This window comes from Acomys russatus, chromosome 16 (assembly GCF_903995435.1).
Source record: "Acomys russatus chromosome 16, mAcoRus1.1, whole genome shotgun sequence".
NCBI classification, from domain to species: domain Eukaryota; kingdom Metazoa; phylum Chordata; class Mammalia; order Rodentia; family Muridae; genus Acomys; species Acomys russatus.
In genome coordinates, this window is record NC_067152.1 from 10,383,937 (window position 1) to 10,400,784 (window position 16,848).

The window sequence follows — 16,848 nt, forward strand, 5'->3', positions numbered from 1 at the left end:
GGCATCTCCTCCTACCTCCTTTTTTATGCTTTATATTCCATATAGACTAAAACCTAAATTCCTCACCCCCAATTTACAAGATCCTACAGGATTGGCCTTCCTCTCTAACCCTTTTGTTGTTGTTGGCTGTTGTTTTTGAGGGGCAGTGGTGTTATTGAACCCAAGAGCTTTTTATTCATGTTGGACACTCAATCTGGCCCAATAGTTCTTGTCTATACCATATAGGCTTTTGTTCTGGAATCTTTGCATGTTTAGTGTTCTCAGATACTCACATGGTCTACTTTTTCAATACTGCATTAGATTATGGAGTACCATTTTCTTCCTTGTTTTTCCTAGCCATTACGCCCTTTGCAATATCTTTGTTGGACATATTTGCAAATTGTTAACCAACCATTAAGTGGGAGTTGAGAACAGATACAATGAATTATTTATTTATTTATTTATTTTGTTTGTTTGTTTGAGACAGGGTGTCTCTGTGTAGCCTTGGCTGTCCTGGGCTCACTCTGTAGACCAGGCTGGCCTCAAACTCACAGCGATCCGCCTGCCTCTGTCTCCTGAGTGCTGGGATTAAAGGCGTGCGCCACCACCGCCCTGCTTGAGAACAGATACAATTAAAGAGGCCTAGAACAATGATTAGCTATATATAAAGCTAGAAAAATTTGAAAATAAAGATGTCATTGTTGGGCTGGCAACCTGGCTACCACGTGGCCCCGGGGTCGGCCCCAGCACTGCTATGGATGACTGCATGGAAGAAATCAAGTTGCAGTTTTGCACCACGAGGGCTTTTACAAGCTGCTTCCAGGCGACGCGCAAGTCTGGCCAGACCTCCACTCAGATCCCAGTGCCCAGATCCCAGTGCCGCCACAGCCCACTCAGCCTCCATCAGGGCCTGGAGGCTCAGGACCTGCACTGCCTCAACCTGGTGCCGCGTCTATGTCAACCTGGCCTGTGAGCTTTACTTGTACCCCAGCTGCCGCCGCCACGGAAGCCAGCGGTCCATTGATCTCAACAAGCCCAACGACAAGCGGATCAGCAAAGGGACCCAGCTCACCTGCTACTACTTCAACCATTTCACAGCTGCCACGGAGACCATTTCCCTGCTGGTGGGCTTCTCTGCCGGCCAGGTGCAGTACCTGGATGTCATCAAGAAAGATACCTGCAAGCTATTCAATGAAGAGCCGCTGTTTGACAAGACCAAGGTGACATATTTGAAGTAGCTGCCTGAGTCAGTCTGTTCTTGCTTCTCACGCCAGTGACCACCTGTACTTCTACAATGTCCACCCCACCCCAGTACACTTTGCTGAGACAGGGTGAGGGCTTTGCTGTTTATACAGTGAAAAGCAAGGTGCCCCGCAGTCCACTGGCCAAGTGGGCAGTGGATGAGGGCCCCCTCAACGAGTTGCATTCTCACCTGATGGCCGGCACCTAGCCTGAGTCAGCCAGCTCGGCTACCTGCGGGTCTTTCATTTTGACAGCATGCTTCCGCGTGGGCTCATGAAGACTTTGGGGGTCTGCTGTGCTTGTGCTGGAGTCCTGGTGGCTGCTATGTGGTGACGGGAGGGGACAATGACCTGGTCACTGTGTAGTCCTTCACAGAGGGTTGTATGTTAGCTGGAGGCCGCAGCACAGTCCTGCGTGAATGCTGTATCCTTTGATCCGTACACCACTCAGGCAGAGGATGAAGAGCCTGAGGCCACCAGCTCAGACAGGGGAGCCCCACTGTCCCCTCTGCCCAAGGCTGACTCCATCACCTATCACTTTGGCTCAGCTTGCCAGGACACGCAGTTCTGCCTGTGGGACCTCACAGAATATGTGCTCTCCCCTCATCTATCTCTGGCTTGCACCCTCACCCTGCCGCGCATGCCTGGAGCTACCCCACCAGCCTCTGGCAGCTCTTGGGCCAGAGAGACAGGTCCAGGCCTCTTGCCCCGCCCTCTGTCACGTTCCAACAGCCTCCCGCACCCAGCTGGTAGTAAGGCCGGTGGGCCCAGTGCAGCCATGGAGCCTGGCACACCATTCAGCATCGACCTCTTCACCAAGCTGAACCTGCAGGGGCAGCGGGACCAGGACTCTGAGAAGGAACTTAACGCTACCACGGCCTGGGAAACATCAGCCGCGGGGGGGGGGCCGGTGGGGGAAGCAGCAGCAATGACAATTTCAGTGGCCCTGCTCCCTGCAGCCGCTTGGACCCAGCCAAGGTGCTGGGTATGGTGCTGTACCCGCACATCCATGAGATCCCACTGTTGGAGCCTCTCATGTGCAAGAAGGTAGCTCAGGAGCGCCTGACTCTGCTGCTGTTCCTGGAGGACTGTGTCACCACTGCCTGCCAAGAGGGCCTCACCAGCACCTGGCCCGGCCAGGCAAGGCATTCACAGACGAGGAGACCCGAGGCCCAGGCCGGGGAAGCAAGTTGGCCCAGGTCAGTGGTAGAGAGTATCTCCTCCCAATCAGGCAGCTCTCTCAGTGGCACTGTGGTGTAAAGCCATGGATGTCCCATGCCCATAGCCTCCTAGCTATAGCCCTCCCTGCTGACCTCTAGGATTACTGTATTAACAAGACTAACCATGATGGAACGACTACTCCAAGCCCCCATCCTACACAAGTACTGGGGGTCCCCTAGGCTGGCCCAGCCGTGGTGTTGTAGTGGCCTGTTTGGCCTCAGCCCTGTCCTCAACCCACTACCAAGTACAATGACGTGTTCTTTGAAGCATCAGTGTTAGCCACATCCCTGTGCCAGTAGGTGTCTTACTCACTCCTGGGAGAGACTCAACCCACACCAGCCGAGCTTCACAGTACCCCTGGGTGGGAGGGCAGTGCAGGGGGCGTCCCCTCTCCAGCCAGCACCCATTCTTTGTTATAGTCTGTCTATGCTTTTGAAGAGTGTTTAATTATGGAAGCCCTCAGGGACCTCCCTGACTCCTTGACCATTTATTTATACTAAAGTACTTGTTTGGGGGGAAAAATTGTCCATGTATAAACTTTACTCCAAACATCTGAATGAAGCCTGGGTTCTTCTGTGTAGCCTTGGCTGTCTGGGACTTGCTTTGTAGACCAGGCTGGCCTCCCAGTGATCTGCCTGCTTCTGCTTCCCGAGTGCTGGGATTAAAGGTGTGTGCCACCACGCCCAGCCTAAGAATTGAATTCTGAATGCAAACTAAAATAGGGTAGCTAATTAGAGAATGGCTTCCCTCTTCTGGAGTATAAGCAACACTCCTTAGGATGGTCCCTTATACTGTGGCACGGTGTTCAAAGATGGGAAAGGTGCACTTTCTTTGGCCATGTTGTGTTTTTGGAAAAATAAGCAATTTAAGTCATATTTCCCTGGGTTTCAATAGCCTACAGGTAAGCCGGGTGTGGTGACACATGCCTTTAATCCCAGCACTCAGGAGGCAGAGGCAGGTGGATCACTGTGAGTTCAAGGCCAGCCTGGTCTACAAAAGCAAGTCCAGGACAGCCAAGGCTAACACAAATCCTGTCTTGAAAAACCAAACCAAAACAAAAACAAAAAGCAATAGCCTACAGGTACAAACATTGTGCTACTAACATACCGTTTAAGCTTTAAACTTGTGTAAAACCGTGCCTGGATCCTCAACCCTTTTGTCCATATTTATGGTGTCTCAGAGGATGGCAGTCCCTGCATGGTAGCATCTCAATCCTAATTTCACCAGTACGCAGCAGAAGACTTGCTAGCACTGAGCACAAGTGGCTTCATACGGCACCTACCATCTGGCCTATCACTAGTGTGCCAGAGCCGTTTCCTTCCCTCTTCTCAAGAGTCCTAGCATGTCCACTCAACCATCAAAATCTATTAGAACTGACTCTAGGACACCATCCAACATGTAACATGCACCCTTCTGTAACAAACCTTTGAATGGGATCTCTGCATGCTGCTCTAAGAGTAAATAAAGGGCATTTACAAGCCTTGATTCAAATATTCTTATCTATGCCTATCTGAAATCTTGTCTGGATTTAAGCCACTTGCCAAAGCTCTCAGATGTTAACCATTTGTTCTATTGTCACCACTGTACTGCACTTTTAAAAATCAGTGTTTCTTGGGAGGCAGAGGCAGGCAGATCGCTGTGAGTTCGAGGCCAGCCTGGTCTACAAAGCAAGTCCACGACAGTCAAAGCTACACAGAGAAACCCTGTCTCAAAAAAACAAACAAAAGTCAGTGTTTCTCCAAAGGTCCCATACCGTAGCCAACTACACTCCCTTAACTTCATTTCTTCTCCCTCCCCACCCCCCTTTTTTTTCTTTGCTGTGTATAGCTCAAGCTACCATTAAGCTCACTGTATGGGGCTATGGAGATGGCTCAGTGGTTAAGATCCTTGTTGCTCTTACAGAGGATCTGGGTTTGGTTAAATCTTAAAACAACAACAAAAAAACTCAATGTAGCCCAGTCTAACCTCAAACCTATTCTCTTGCTAGCCTCCGAAATGCTGGGATTATGGGTATATACTACAACACCTGGCAGCCTTTTGTAGCTTGTTGAGATTGGTTTTGTTGATAAAGGGAAATCCAGATGTCAATAGAAATAAGAGGCAAATTTACAAAGTTAATGGGGTCTCTTAGGGTGAATGACTGTCAAGTAGGTAGGCAGCAGATATTTTGATTGGCTCTGACTAAAGCTCAGTATCTGCACTAGTCTAGGATACATAGCTAGATGCTATCTCAAAAAGATTTCTTTCTACAAGGCCAGCAAGATGGCTCAGCAAATAAGGGCACTTTCCCCCAAGCTTGATAACCTGAGTTTGATGCCTGGGATACACATGGTGGATGGAGAGCTGACTTTTCCACGTTGTGCTGTGGTGTATGGATTCACACACACACACACACACACACACACACACACACACACACACACACACACACACACACACACACATACACACATGTACTCACAAGTGAATAAAGAACAGAAATTTAAAAAATAAAGTTCTCACCATTTTAGAGAGGAGATGAATGAGGTTGGGGGCAAAGTTAGTAAGATGATCTAAGAAGCAAACGTCCCAGCACTGTTTGCTCCATGTTTTCTGTTGACAGAGGTCCAGCTCTATAGTTCTGTTACCAGGTTCTGGGCGCTAACAAGGGACATGATTTAGGGAAATGTCTTTTGTTTTGTTTTGGCTTTTTGAGACAGGGTTTCTCTGTGTAGCCTTGGCCAGTCTGGAATCACTTTATAGACCAGGCTGGCCTCGAATTCACAGTGATCCACCTGCCTCTGCCTCGAAAGTGCTGGGGATTAAAGGTGTGCACCACCTCGCCTGGCCAGGAAGTGTCTTCTTTTTTTTTTTTTTTTTTTTTTGGTCAATTTGATGTAATCTAGAGTCTCCTGGGAAGAGACAGCTTCAATTAAGGCAGCTCTGGGAGATTGTCTGGATTCCAAATTGATATGTGTGGTCTCTCCGTGGATGTAGAAGCTAAGCATAAGCCTACAACTAGTGTTCCTACATAGTTCATGCCTTCAATCTCCTGCCACCAAGTTCATGCTCTGACTTCCCTCAGTAACGGACTGTGACCCGGAAGTATATGCCAAATAAATCCTTTCCTCTCCTAAGGTGTTTCTGGTAATGGTATTTGTCACAGCAGCAGAATGAAACTAGGACAGAAGAAAGCTAGCCACAGAGAAAGAATTTTGGTCTCCATCCTTCCCTCTTTGCCCTGATGAAATCTGACTGCACAGAAACAAGGAAGGAAACTGTCCCAGTGCAGCCTCAGGGGAGTGAACAGCAGTGGTGGTTCGGTAACTAAGGTAAAGCAACAAGCAGGTGTTTATTCGTGGAAGAGAGAATGAAAGTGATCCTCTCAGGGGACCATTCTGAAGGAACAAATAGGACTTAGCCCCAAAAGAAAGTACTTTGAGGCTTCACCAAATTCCGGAGTTGTTCCCTGATTTTTGGCTGCCAAGGCCCTTTGGGCGGCGGCCTTTGCTTTGTTGGTTTGGAGAAAGAGAATGAGAAAGCAGGCGCCTCTTGCTTTTCGCCTAGCTTGTTGCAGGACTTTGCAATAAACAAGGGGCTCAGCTTAGCACATCGAAAGTCTTTGATGCATAAGTCATCCAGGCCATCTGGCTCCTTCCGGAACCTTGTAGGCCCTGCCTTCACAGCCTTAGGTACATCATACACAAAGAAAACCTTGTTCCTGAGCTTCATTTGGATCCAGGGATTGCTCGAGGCCCAGACAAGTAATGTTTCTTGTATCTGCAATGGAAACAAAGACCTTGGGGCCGGTCACTTTGTGCTCAGGCTGGGAAAGGGAGTAGCTGGGAAAGCAGGTTCTAGATGTGGTTACCTTGGCCCCAAGGAGTCAAACCAAGGGACAGTGTCTGAGGACTTTTGCCCCAACTCCCCATTGGTGACTATGAACAAACAGTAAAGCTGAATGGAAGGGACGTGGAAGAGAGAGAGAGAGGGGAGAGGGCTATGGAACAGGCATCTCACACTCTTCTTCACGTTCTGAGTCTCTTCCGTATCTAGCATGTCCAGCAGCAAGTGGAACACCTGTTGGTTGCGGATACCCAGGGCACCCTGGGCAGAAAATGAGGAACTCTAAGTAGTTAGCTTCAGAAAGGTAAGATCCCCAGCCTCTTTCCCACTCTCCTGCTCTTGAGATGACCCTATGGCCTAGAGACAGATGTGATTTCTTTCCTTGGCATTTGGGCAATCTCGTTCCCATTATTTATCAGAGTCGAGACCTTTTCTGTAATATGCAATAGCATCCTTGGCACTCATCTCTCATTTATCCTACTCATCCCAGGGTTTGGACCTTCAATAGGACTAGAATTCTCAAGTAACTAACCTTCCCAAACTACGGTTCGTATCCTTTGTGACCTTTACTCCCTCCCACCCCCCCCCCCCCATCATCAACACATCTCAAGGATTGAGTCAGTAAAACAGCCCTGCTTACCAAAGAGATGACTGCTTCTTGGCGGTCACTGACATCTGGGCTCATCAGTTGCCTGCAAAGAAGGGAGTATGTTGTTCAGTGGGAGGGAGGTGGGTTACATCTCAGCCTAGAGTGAGTCTGGCATGATGGTGAGTGTTGCTAATTTCATTTTCCTCTCTTGTTTCTCCAGTCAGAGAAGAAGCAGGAAGGGACAGATCCTTTAGTCTGCCATGGAACACTAAAACAATGATCAGGGTTTGATCAGCACCTGAACTTGATGCCTTCCAAAAGTTCCTTTGGGGTTAGAGTAGAGTTTTATAGCAACCCTGTGTGATATCACAAGCTTTCTTTTTCTTTCTTTTCTATTTATTTATTTATTTATTTTGGTTTTTGAGACAGGGTTTGTCTGTGTAGCCTTGGCTGTCCTGGACTCGCTTTGTAGACCAGGCTGGCCTAACACTGACAGCGATCTGCCTGCCTCTGCCTCCCGAGTTAGAATGACTGGCCCAAAAGTACAGACAAGGTTCTTAGCCAACCCCTCCGTGCCTTCTAGCCCTGACTAGTTCGACTTACGCCTCTGTCAGTTTTATGATCAAAGGCTTCATCTTGAGTACTCCCGCTGTTTCGGACACAGCCTGCCTCATTGCCTGTAGCGTGGAATGGGCAACAGAGAGAGAGAATGCAGGGATGCACCATTGCGGCACTCGACGCACCTGTATTAAACACTCAGCTTTTCTTACAAAGGACACCTGCCTTGCACAGCTCAAGCAAGTGAAGCAGACAAGCAAACAGGCAACTAAGTACTGTGAAGGCGGGGTGGGTGGGGTGGGGGTGGGGTTAGGGGTGAGGGTGGGGGGTGGGAACACAGTGTTTCCTTCTTCAGTCTTGGGTTCTGGGATGGTTTCCTGGAGGAAGTGATAGCCCAGCTTGTAGTTGAAGGGTGGGTGGACGGATGGGGGGAGCAGTTCATTTATTGAGATGGTCAGACCAGGGCTTTTCAGATTGCAATTAGTAGTTATGTGGGTACGGCAGGATATGGCCACTAAGCACAGCCGCTTGGTGGCGATAAGAAGTAAAGCTGAAGAGGCTCTGGACAGGATGGTGCACAGCTGTAATCCCAGCACTTGGGAGGCAGAGTGAGGAGTGGCCAGTTTGAGGCCCACTGGGCTACACTGAGTCTTTTTTTTTTTTTTTTTTTTTGCAGTGATTTCTAAAGCTTTATTAAATTCTAGATATTCTTTGAGCTAAAGTATAAAAGAAAGGCAAGGTTAGTTTTTAAGTAAACAGAGAAAACTTAACTACATGACATTAATTGTTTTAATAAACATGCGAATACAATGAAGATATAGGTTGTATTTATTAAGTGTCTTATTTAATATTCACATCTCTTTATAATAACACTGAGTCTTAAAAAGAACCAAGGCCTTGCGATGTAGTTCGGGAGCACTTGCCTACTATATACAAGGACCTGGGTTTGGCGCTGGGCACTGGAGACTAAAGAGGTGAGTGAGGCTTGAGATGTGACACGAAGCAAGCCATCCCGAGGGCACTGGAAACCACTGGAAGTGTTATGAGGAGGTGAGACGACCCACAGTTAGAGCAAGGTGGAAATGCCTCAGTTCTGTCAAGTTAAGTGCAATGGGACGTGGAGGAAGGCAACTGAGTCTGGTGGTTCGGGAAAGCTTCCCGCAGGAAGTTCTCTTTGGACCATCCCTGCCCATCACATCTCATGTTGCTCACAGGGTCCTCACACTTGTTACGGAGCTGAGACTGGCTTTGAGTTCCTGATCATCCCGCCTCTACCTTGTGAGTTCTGGGATCACAGGTGTATCCTACCACACCGGAGAAAGAAAGGAGAAGAAATGAATAATAGGACGCAGTTTGGGTGGCCTTTTTGTGCCGAGGGACTTCCCCACCAAAGACAAGGCAGATAAAACAAAACATGGACTGCCTGAGAGGTCCTAGGGTGTGGTGTTTTCTGGGAACCACTGTTTCAAGAGAATAAGAGACAGACTCAGGCCTGGGAGTTAGGCTCTTACTAGGAAGGGTTCATTGTGTATCTTCCTCTTGAGCAGGTCAAATGTGAGTTCTTCCAGCCCCTGGGCCTGGATCTTTTCCAGCCCAATGGTCTTGAGCATCTGGGTGGCTTCAATGCGATCCTAGGGGAAGGCACGGGGAGGTGCGAAAGATGGTCCATTTCCCACCTCCTCCTCCAGCCCTCCTGGTCCAGTGTTAAGGAAGGTAGCCTAGAGCTTACGTCAAGGACAGCAGAGTTTAGCTGTTCCAGAATGGCCCTGGTGACTGTAGCCGAGTGAATGTTCATTATCTTGACCAGCATCCTAAGTGCCTGGGAAGGGTGAGAACGGCCAGGGCATATTGGGTACCGGGAGGTGAGTTGGTAGCCAAGCAGACTTTAGGGCTGGGCCTGGAACTCCCAGGGAACAGGGAGAGGATGCTTTTTTTTCTGCCTCTTGGCCTTCTGAATGAGAGCACAAGTGGATATGTGCACACATAAATAAATGGACACTCATGCCAAATATATGTACATGTGCACAAGTATTTGTCCATATATCCCTGTAGCCACATATTTACATAATCATAAACACACAGGGAACTCTGCTATGCACAGCTTTAGCTTGGTTTCTTTGGAATGTGATGGTAGGTGCAGACTCCACCCAAGTCAACAGTGACCGATGTTTGCTAAACACTACCAAGGGGATCTCGGCTTCCTGCCTCTCCTACCTTCATCCTCTGGTGCATGGACCCTTGGCCCAGGCAGAGCTGCAGGAACTCTTGGACCATGCTGTTGCTGGGCCTCAGGAAACCCAAGCATAGGGCTGCCTCTAAGGATACTTCACTCAATGGCTTGTCTGTCAGCTTCTGCAGCACCTGCACCAGCTTGTCCTCATTTCCCACTTCCAGCCTCTTAAAGGGAGACAGTGTGTGAAAAGAGCAGCAGGAGGCACTGTCTTCAGCCAGCCTTCACCTTTTAACTTTTTTTTTTTTCCTGAGATAGGATCCCACTTTGTAGGTGACTACAAACTTGCCTCCATCTCAAGAGCTGGGGCTCCAGGGACTTGGTGCCATACCTGGCTCCGGCTTTATGTTTTCTAGAATATTACTTCCAGCCCTTTCTCTCTAAAAGAAGACTCGTGCCATCATGTGATTTTGTACTCTTTCCTCCTTTCTATTTGCTGTCACCTGCTTTCTCCTAAGCCATATCTTTTTCGAGGGAACTTTTTGAAAGGACAATTACGATGTAAGAACTCCAAAAGCTCTTTACCTAGAATATGAGCCCAAGTCCTTAAGAACCCCACAGAGCCACATACGATCTAGTCTCTTAACTTTTTTTGACTAGACCTTCCCAGCCAGTTGCTTTTCTGTTCTGATCTCACTTCAACAACACTGGCTTTTCTTGCTGATCTTTGGCTGTGCTAACCACGTTCCTGTCTTTGTGCCCATTAGTCTTTCTGCCTGTGAGAGAGAAAACAGTTTCTCTCAGGTATCTACAAAGCATCTTCATGTCTTTGCTCAAATACGTTGTTCACACTGGACCTTTCCTGTCTACCATGTCTAAATTACCACCCATCCTCTCCCCTCCTGGGCAGTCTTGGTGTATTTCCTCCCACTACACTTGTAACTTCTGACACATTATCTACTTTTGTAATTAAATTATTATCTTGTGAGTCTCCCCACAAAGGCAGTTTGTCTGTTTGGCTTACTGATATATCCCAAGGGACCGACAGGGCCCAGCACATAGCAACCGTGTAATATGTATTTGCTGAATCAACGGAAGAGTCACGGATTCTATTTTACATGAGCGCTGTTGGAATGAAAGGCCCAGTGCTCCAAAGCGGGGCATAAGTCAAGAGCTCTATCAGTGGACTCTCAGTTTCTGTTCCTTCATGACAGATTGTGCTTCACTGGGCTCTTTTAGAGATGATGCTAACGATGGGTTCCACTTAAGAGAGCTGGCTTCTTAGAGAATCTCAATGTTTCCAGCTTGCCCCTGTAGAGCTTGCCCGACTGGCTATCTCAGCCTATCCTTCCATTCAGCTTTTGAGGGGACCCCACAAGGACAGGGTCTTCTATTAAGTCAGAGAGTTAGGCAGACTTTTTCCACACTCAACTCCCACACACACACACACACACACACACACACAAAAATCACCCATGACTTGGACCTCCTTTGCCTCCAGTGTGGATTCTCCTCCCAATTCACCTTGCTGTTAGGCACGGCAGCCCAGGAGTTCAGAGCTACGCGCAGTCCCACCAGGGTCTCTAGCCTTTGACCCTCCTTGTGTTCTGTCAACTGTTTGATGAGAGCCTGGATCACAGTCTTATTCAAGCAACCTGGCCAGAGAGGGTGCTCAGGTCAGGGAAGGGCCTCTGGGCCTTCTCTTTTCTGTAAAGGACCCACCGAGTGTCACTTTGCTCTTGTGACTAGAGGTCCAAGTACTGCTTTCCAAGGGGGTTACCCATCCTCCCACTATGTCAAGAGCCTGCTAAGTACGAATGCAACTCAAGAGCCTTCCCTGGCCCTCCCTGCAGTCTATTTTTCCTTTTCATCCTACCCCCTCTGCCCAACAGTACCTAAGGCGGTCCCCTGGCCCTGTAGAATGCTAGGTTGGAGTGGGGTCATACCCCCTCCCCTTCCACCCATACCCATAGATGTTGTGGTTAATTTAGAAGTATGGCCTAATGATTGTTTATACTACTGTGGTGGTATTTTCAAACCCGTTATCAATCAATAGAACCCAGACACCTGTTATATTTGTAAATAGCCGTGGTTCACCTGGGGCAGGGCAGATATTAATCCCCTAAACTACTTCCTATATTGAGGCAGGTATCCCATACCCTGCCCAATCCCATGCCATCTGCTTCTAATAATTTCTATTGAGCTGTCTCCCATCCCCGATCTCAAACATTTACTTTATCTGTCTGAACCCTCCACCCACGCGGCCATGTGCTTCTTCCTCCACCTAACCCATGGCTCAGCCTTCTTCCTCCAGCTCTTCCTCCTCCCTCCTGGTCTCTCTCACAAAAGCCAGGGAACCTTAGCCACACCTATCCCATTTACCCTGCCCAGTTGTGTTGACTTTTTAATTGGTCAAACAGGAGCAAGGCTTTAGACAAGGCTACAAACATTTTGGGGTACGTGAGTCTGCTCATTTGGGCAGCAACCAGACCAGCCCTCCAATAGAACAAAGTGGCTGCACTTTTGTACCTCCCCAACTCCCCACAGAGGGTGAGAACATACCTAGGATGGCCAGGGTTCTATAGGCCTCGTCCTTCACTTTTGTGGAACTAGTTTGAGCCTGGAGAAGGAAATAGTGAAATAGCATAAATTGATAGGCTGTCAAGTCTTTAGGGATTGTTTCAGTGCAACTCCTACAAAATAGAAATCAGAGCACGAGAGGGTGCCTCGCTTATGCTCATGCAGAGTGCACAGGCAGGCTGGTGCAAAGGAGCAACGCCAAGCCAGCAAGTCAGGCGCCTGTGCACATTTCTGTGTGGTTTTGTAGTCGCATGGCCTTGGGCAAGCATTTGGATTCTCAGAGCTTCTATTTGTGAGCTACTGTTAACTGTTCTGAGAGTTCTGGAAGACTGTAGGTGTGACTATAGAGAAGACCGAGTAGGGCTCAGGCTGGGCGTGACGACTCATGCCTGCAATTCTAACACTTGGGATCAGGAGGCAGGAGGATTGCCCATGAGTTCAAAACCTGGGCCACATAGTAAAAAATTTATTTCAAAACAAGAACACCCCCCACCCCCCACCCCCCCACACAAGCAAAGACAACTATAAACCATGGCAGGAATGCTTAGATTAACAATGTTTTAGTTAAGTCAGAGAGTGAACTTGGTCCACGGTGGTGGGTGTTTCTGTTTGGTGATGCCAGAACCCAAGGGCCTAGTATATGCTAGCCAAATGTTTACCACTGAGCTACATCTTCCGACCTTAGACAGGCGCTTACTATGCAGCCTGGGCTGGTCTTGAATTCATGTAGCTTAGGCTCCAATGGAATTTGCAGTTTTCCTGCCTCTGTCTCCTTAGCGCTGGGATTTCCGGCATGAGCCACCAAGATTGGCTGCAACGCTAGCTCTTTTCTAGATTTTCAATTCAAAATGTTTTCATAGACAAGGAAGGCCTTCATATTCGCACACTCTCAAGGTGCCATCTAAAGAGTCCAAGGGCGTGAGGTGGGGGACTTTACCACACAATGGAGGACCTGATCTTCCCTGGTACCTTTTCTGGAAGCCTTGTCTTGTGCCCACGGTCCCACTCCCTCCATCCCTCAGACCCTCTTTCTTCTTTTCCTGAGCTCCATGAAGTCCCCAGACTTACCACCTGCCACAGCGCTTCCATGACAAGCTCGTTATTGATGCCCAGTTGCCTTAAAGCCTGCAGGAAGAGGGATGGAGGAGAGGAAAAGGGCCTTGGACACCAGCTCACAAGTTATCAGCTTCTGTACACAGCTAGAATTTATAGCTGGGGTGCCCCCTGCCCCTCCCCTGGCTGCTTCTTACATAGGCTGCATAGCACTGCTCATCCTCTCTTGGAGATTTCAGGCTGTTTGTGAGCTCCTTGCTCATCCAAGGAGGGCCAGTTGAATGGAAGAAAAAAACCACAGAACTCTGAATTGAAAGGAGTCCAGTCAACCTGGTCCCCAGCCTCCCTCCCTTTCCTCCATTTTTCAGGGAAGGACTCAGGGCGGAAAGTAGTGAGAGACCCCCCCCCCCCCCCACGGTAAAGGTATCCTCAGCAAGGGGTCCACATTTCTTCCTCCCATCATGGTCCTGACCTTTAACCTTTGCCACTTCAGAGTGTCCTCCATGGGATCTAACGACCTGGTTACCAACTTCGGTTTTAAGGTTAAGTTGCTGAGTGAGACATGGAGGTTTTGTATTTGGGCACTGTCTTTGAAGTACCTGTGTGAGAAATCGCAGAGACAACCATGGTCCCCTTTTTCCTCCCTTCCTCAGGTCACAACCCCTGCCACAGAGCCTCAGAGATGACACCGGGGAAAGAGGACCAATGCAATGCGCCCAGGGAAAGAGGAATGACGCAATGACACCCACTTGATGGCGTTACTCTTCTAGAACGGCAAGGTTCTCTCTAGCCCGTGGTTTGTCCCAACTCCTGGCCCAACCCATCCTGGAAGGTGTGACTAATAACGGAGATTGGCGAAGCGCACCTCGGGAGCTTTCTCTTTTTCAAGATCACCCTCTGCGACTCCCGTTCCTTGCGTTGTTCATACAGGGTGCGCCAGTGTATGAAGAAATCGGGTTTCTTGTGGAAGAAGCAAGGAGTTGCTTTTGGCCTGCTGGGGTGCACCCTCCAGCACTCTGGACTCGGGGGGAATGCTTCCTTTGGCAGCTGGGAGGGAGAGCAAGTGGCAGAACAGTCAGAAGGCTCCCTTAGACCCTTGCTGGAGTGCTAGAGCCAGGGAAAGGGTAGTGAAGGACAGAAACAGAAATATGAGAGATATCACCCTAATGCTTCATCTGGGCTGAAGCTACAGCTACCATCCCACTGCTGCCACCCCCAAACACACATGATATGACTTGCACGAGTTACTTTTCTCCACCAAGACCTGTCTTCTCCTCTATAAAATGGGTCTAGCTCTATACCTCTCCTAAGATAGTTGTGAAGCTCAAACACACTCTAGGTTTTGAAGGGATCTGTAAACTGATCTGAGTTCACAGTCTGGTTACTTGAGAATCTCAAAGCCTTTGAAAAATTATGTGGGGAGGGAGAAGGCCAGAGCCGGGGGAGATGTACAGCGAGGGAAGAGAGGCTACTGTGTATTCAGACATGAGCACCGACTGCCTGTTTCATGGTTTCTGTCTCCATGAACTACATAGGCTGCTTGAGAGAACAGGCTTCCTTCAAACACCCTCTTAAGTGGGCGACTGCTCTGCTGTGTGTGCAGCTGAGGCCACTTGCAGGACCTTGTGCATGTCAAGGTCCCAGCCTGTCACTGCTTGGTACAGTTATGACTGTAGCCCAGGGCTCATGTGGGCCGGTGGTTTTCTGTGGATCTGGCCTAGACTAAGCCATCTCTCACACCGTTCTATTTTTATAACACATCTCTTTAGGCAACATGGAACAATGGGTTTCGGCCAGCAGTGCCCAGCTTAGTGACGGATAATATCTTAAGGGGTTTCCAATGATCCCCAGGACTTCAAGTCATGCAAAGTGGGCTCATAGAAGTAGTGTTCCCAGATTTAGCAAAGCACTAATAAGAAACTCCAAAAGATGTCAGCTTAAATTTAGGCTTCAGGTAGCAAATAAAATATTTAGGACCTTTATATATTTTTTAAATCCCATACATTGTTTATGGGGATATTTAAATTGAACTGGTCAGTCTGTGTTTTATCTGGCAGCCTCAAGTAAGGGTTGCTGTGTTAACAAAAATGACTCCTTTTAGCAAACACTCTGCACAGGCCAGGTCTTACAAGTTTTTGTCTCATTCGAAACTCTCCACAAGGGGGCAGGCAGTGCTGTATACAAGAAGCCTCTGGGGGCTCAGAGAAGGAAAGTAACTTGTCCAAGATCACACAGCATTAACCGCAGACCCACAGGTGAATGTCAGAGTTCTGTGAGCTAGCTTGAATTGGGAGGGAAAGGAGGTGCTCTGTCTACTTTTGACACATCTCCTAGGGTAACACAAATTACTTACCTTGTAACAGGACAAGGGCAGATGAACAGGAGACATGGCTTTTCTGTATTCTGGCAAGAGGAGCAAGGATGTGTGTGTGCCCTTTGTGCAATGTCTCTGCTACACAAACCTCATTTCAACCAGATCCCCAGGTGCCTCCCACTCAGCTGAAACGTTAGGAACACAGGACTAGCGGTGTTCTAAACTCTGGCCGCATATCAGAACTATTGGCATGACGTTTGAACATGCCTCGGCCCTGTGCCAGACTAATGGAGTCGGATTTGTAATAATAGAGCCTAGGCATTTTGGGAAGCTCCCTGGAGACCCCACTATTCAGTTAAGGGTGATTTGAGTCAGAAATTCTGGTCTGTAGTGATTTACAAATGGAAACTAATTTTATTTCCTAGAGGAGATCATACAGGCCAAGCCTTGCATAATGAGAGTTAACAAGGTGGTGGTGTCGCATGCCTTTAATCCCGGCACTCGGGAGGCAGAGGCAGGCAGATTTCTGAGTTCGAGGCCAGCCTAGTCTGCAGCCTGGAACAGGATAGCCAGGGCTACACAGAAAAACACTGTCTTGAAAAAAAAAAAAAAAAAAAGAAAGAAAAAAGAAAAAAGAGTTAATCAGGTAAGCCAGGGGTCAGAGCAGTGAGCTTAGGGAAGACTCTATGCAAAGAGCTGGAAGTTGTGAGATTGCTATAGAGAGCAAGGTGTAGTTTGGGAGATACTAGCTATAGGGTCACAGGTACCCCAGTTTAGGATAATCCGGTAAATCTTAATGAGGAAATAAAGATTTACTGTGAGGGCTATCAAGAGTCATCAATTGGTCAAAGGTCCACCCTGGCCCTTACCATGGATTTGCTAAACCCTATGCTTGTCTGAGATTCGGCCCGGGTACCTAGCTTCCCTTTATCAGTGCTCCCTCCTCCCTCTTGCTTTTCCATCCCATCCTCACTTTGGTTCCTGTTTCGATATTCCAGCCATGGGTAGTTGAACATCGACCTGGGGATTTGAAAGAAATCGTCCTGATTTTGATGGCCCATCATCTTTGATGTAGGCTAGAGGAGACCCAGGGCAGGGCTTGACGAGGCCCTTTTTCTGGCACAAGAGAGACCAAGGGGGCACAGAGACTTCTGGAGATAGAAGCTTCCAAGGGCTAAGCAACCAGGTTGCCATGGGAAACAGAACACTGTAGGCTTCAAACTTTTTCTTTTTTTTTTTTTAATTTTAATTTTTAAATTTTTTTTCTATTTTTTAAATTTTATTTTTTACATACACATTTATATTATTACACATATAT

At 48.2% G+C, this 16,848-nt stretch overlaps 1 protein-coding gene and 1 pseudogene across 1 annotated transcript; one reads left to right on the forward strand and one right to left on the reverse strand.

The window, feature by feature from the left end:
- Positions 1 to 671: 671 nt before the first annotated feature.
- On the forward strand, positions 672 to 2,597 carry LOC127200449 (dystrophia myotonica WD repeat-containing protein-like; annotated as a pseudogene).
- Positions 2,598 to 5,837: 3,240 nt separating this feature from the next.
- Heatr9 (HEAT repeat containing 9) lies at positions 5,838 to 16,594 on the reverse strand. The gene is made up of 15 exons (XM_051158708.1): positions 16,504 to 16,594; positions 15,570 to 15,619; positions 14,082 to 14,263; positions 13,689 to 13,815; positions 13,414 to 13,470; positions 13,232 to 13,288; positions 12,146 to 12,203; positions 11,108 to 11,238; positions 9,628 to 9,810; positions 9,143 to 9,232; positions 8,925 to 9,044; positions 7,459 to 7,532; positions 6,907 to 6,958; positions 6,441 to 6,527; positions 5,838 to 6,200 (listed from the first exon to the last, which is right to left on the reverse strand). Exons 1-15 carry the CDS (start codon positions 16,592 to 16,594, stop codon positions 5,838 to 5,840), a joined length of 1,722 nt encoding a protein of 573 aa, XP_051014665.1.
- Positions 16,595 to 16,848: the final 254 nt, after the last annotated feature.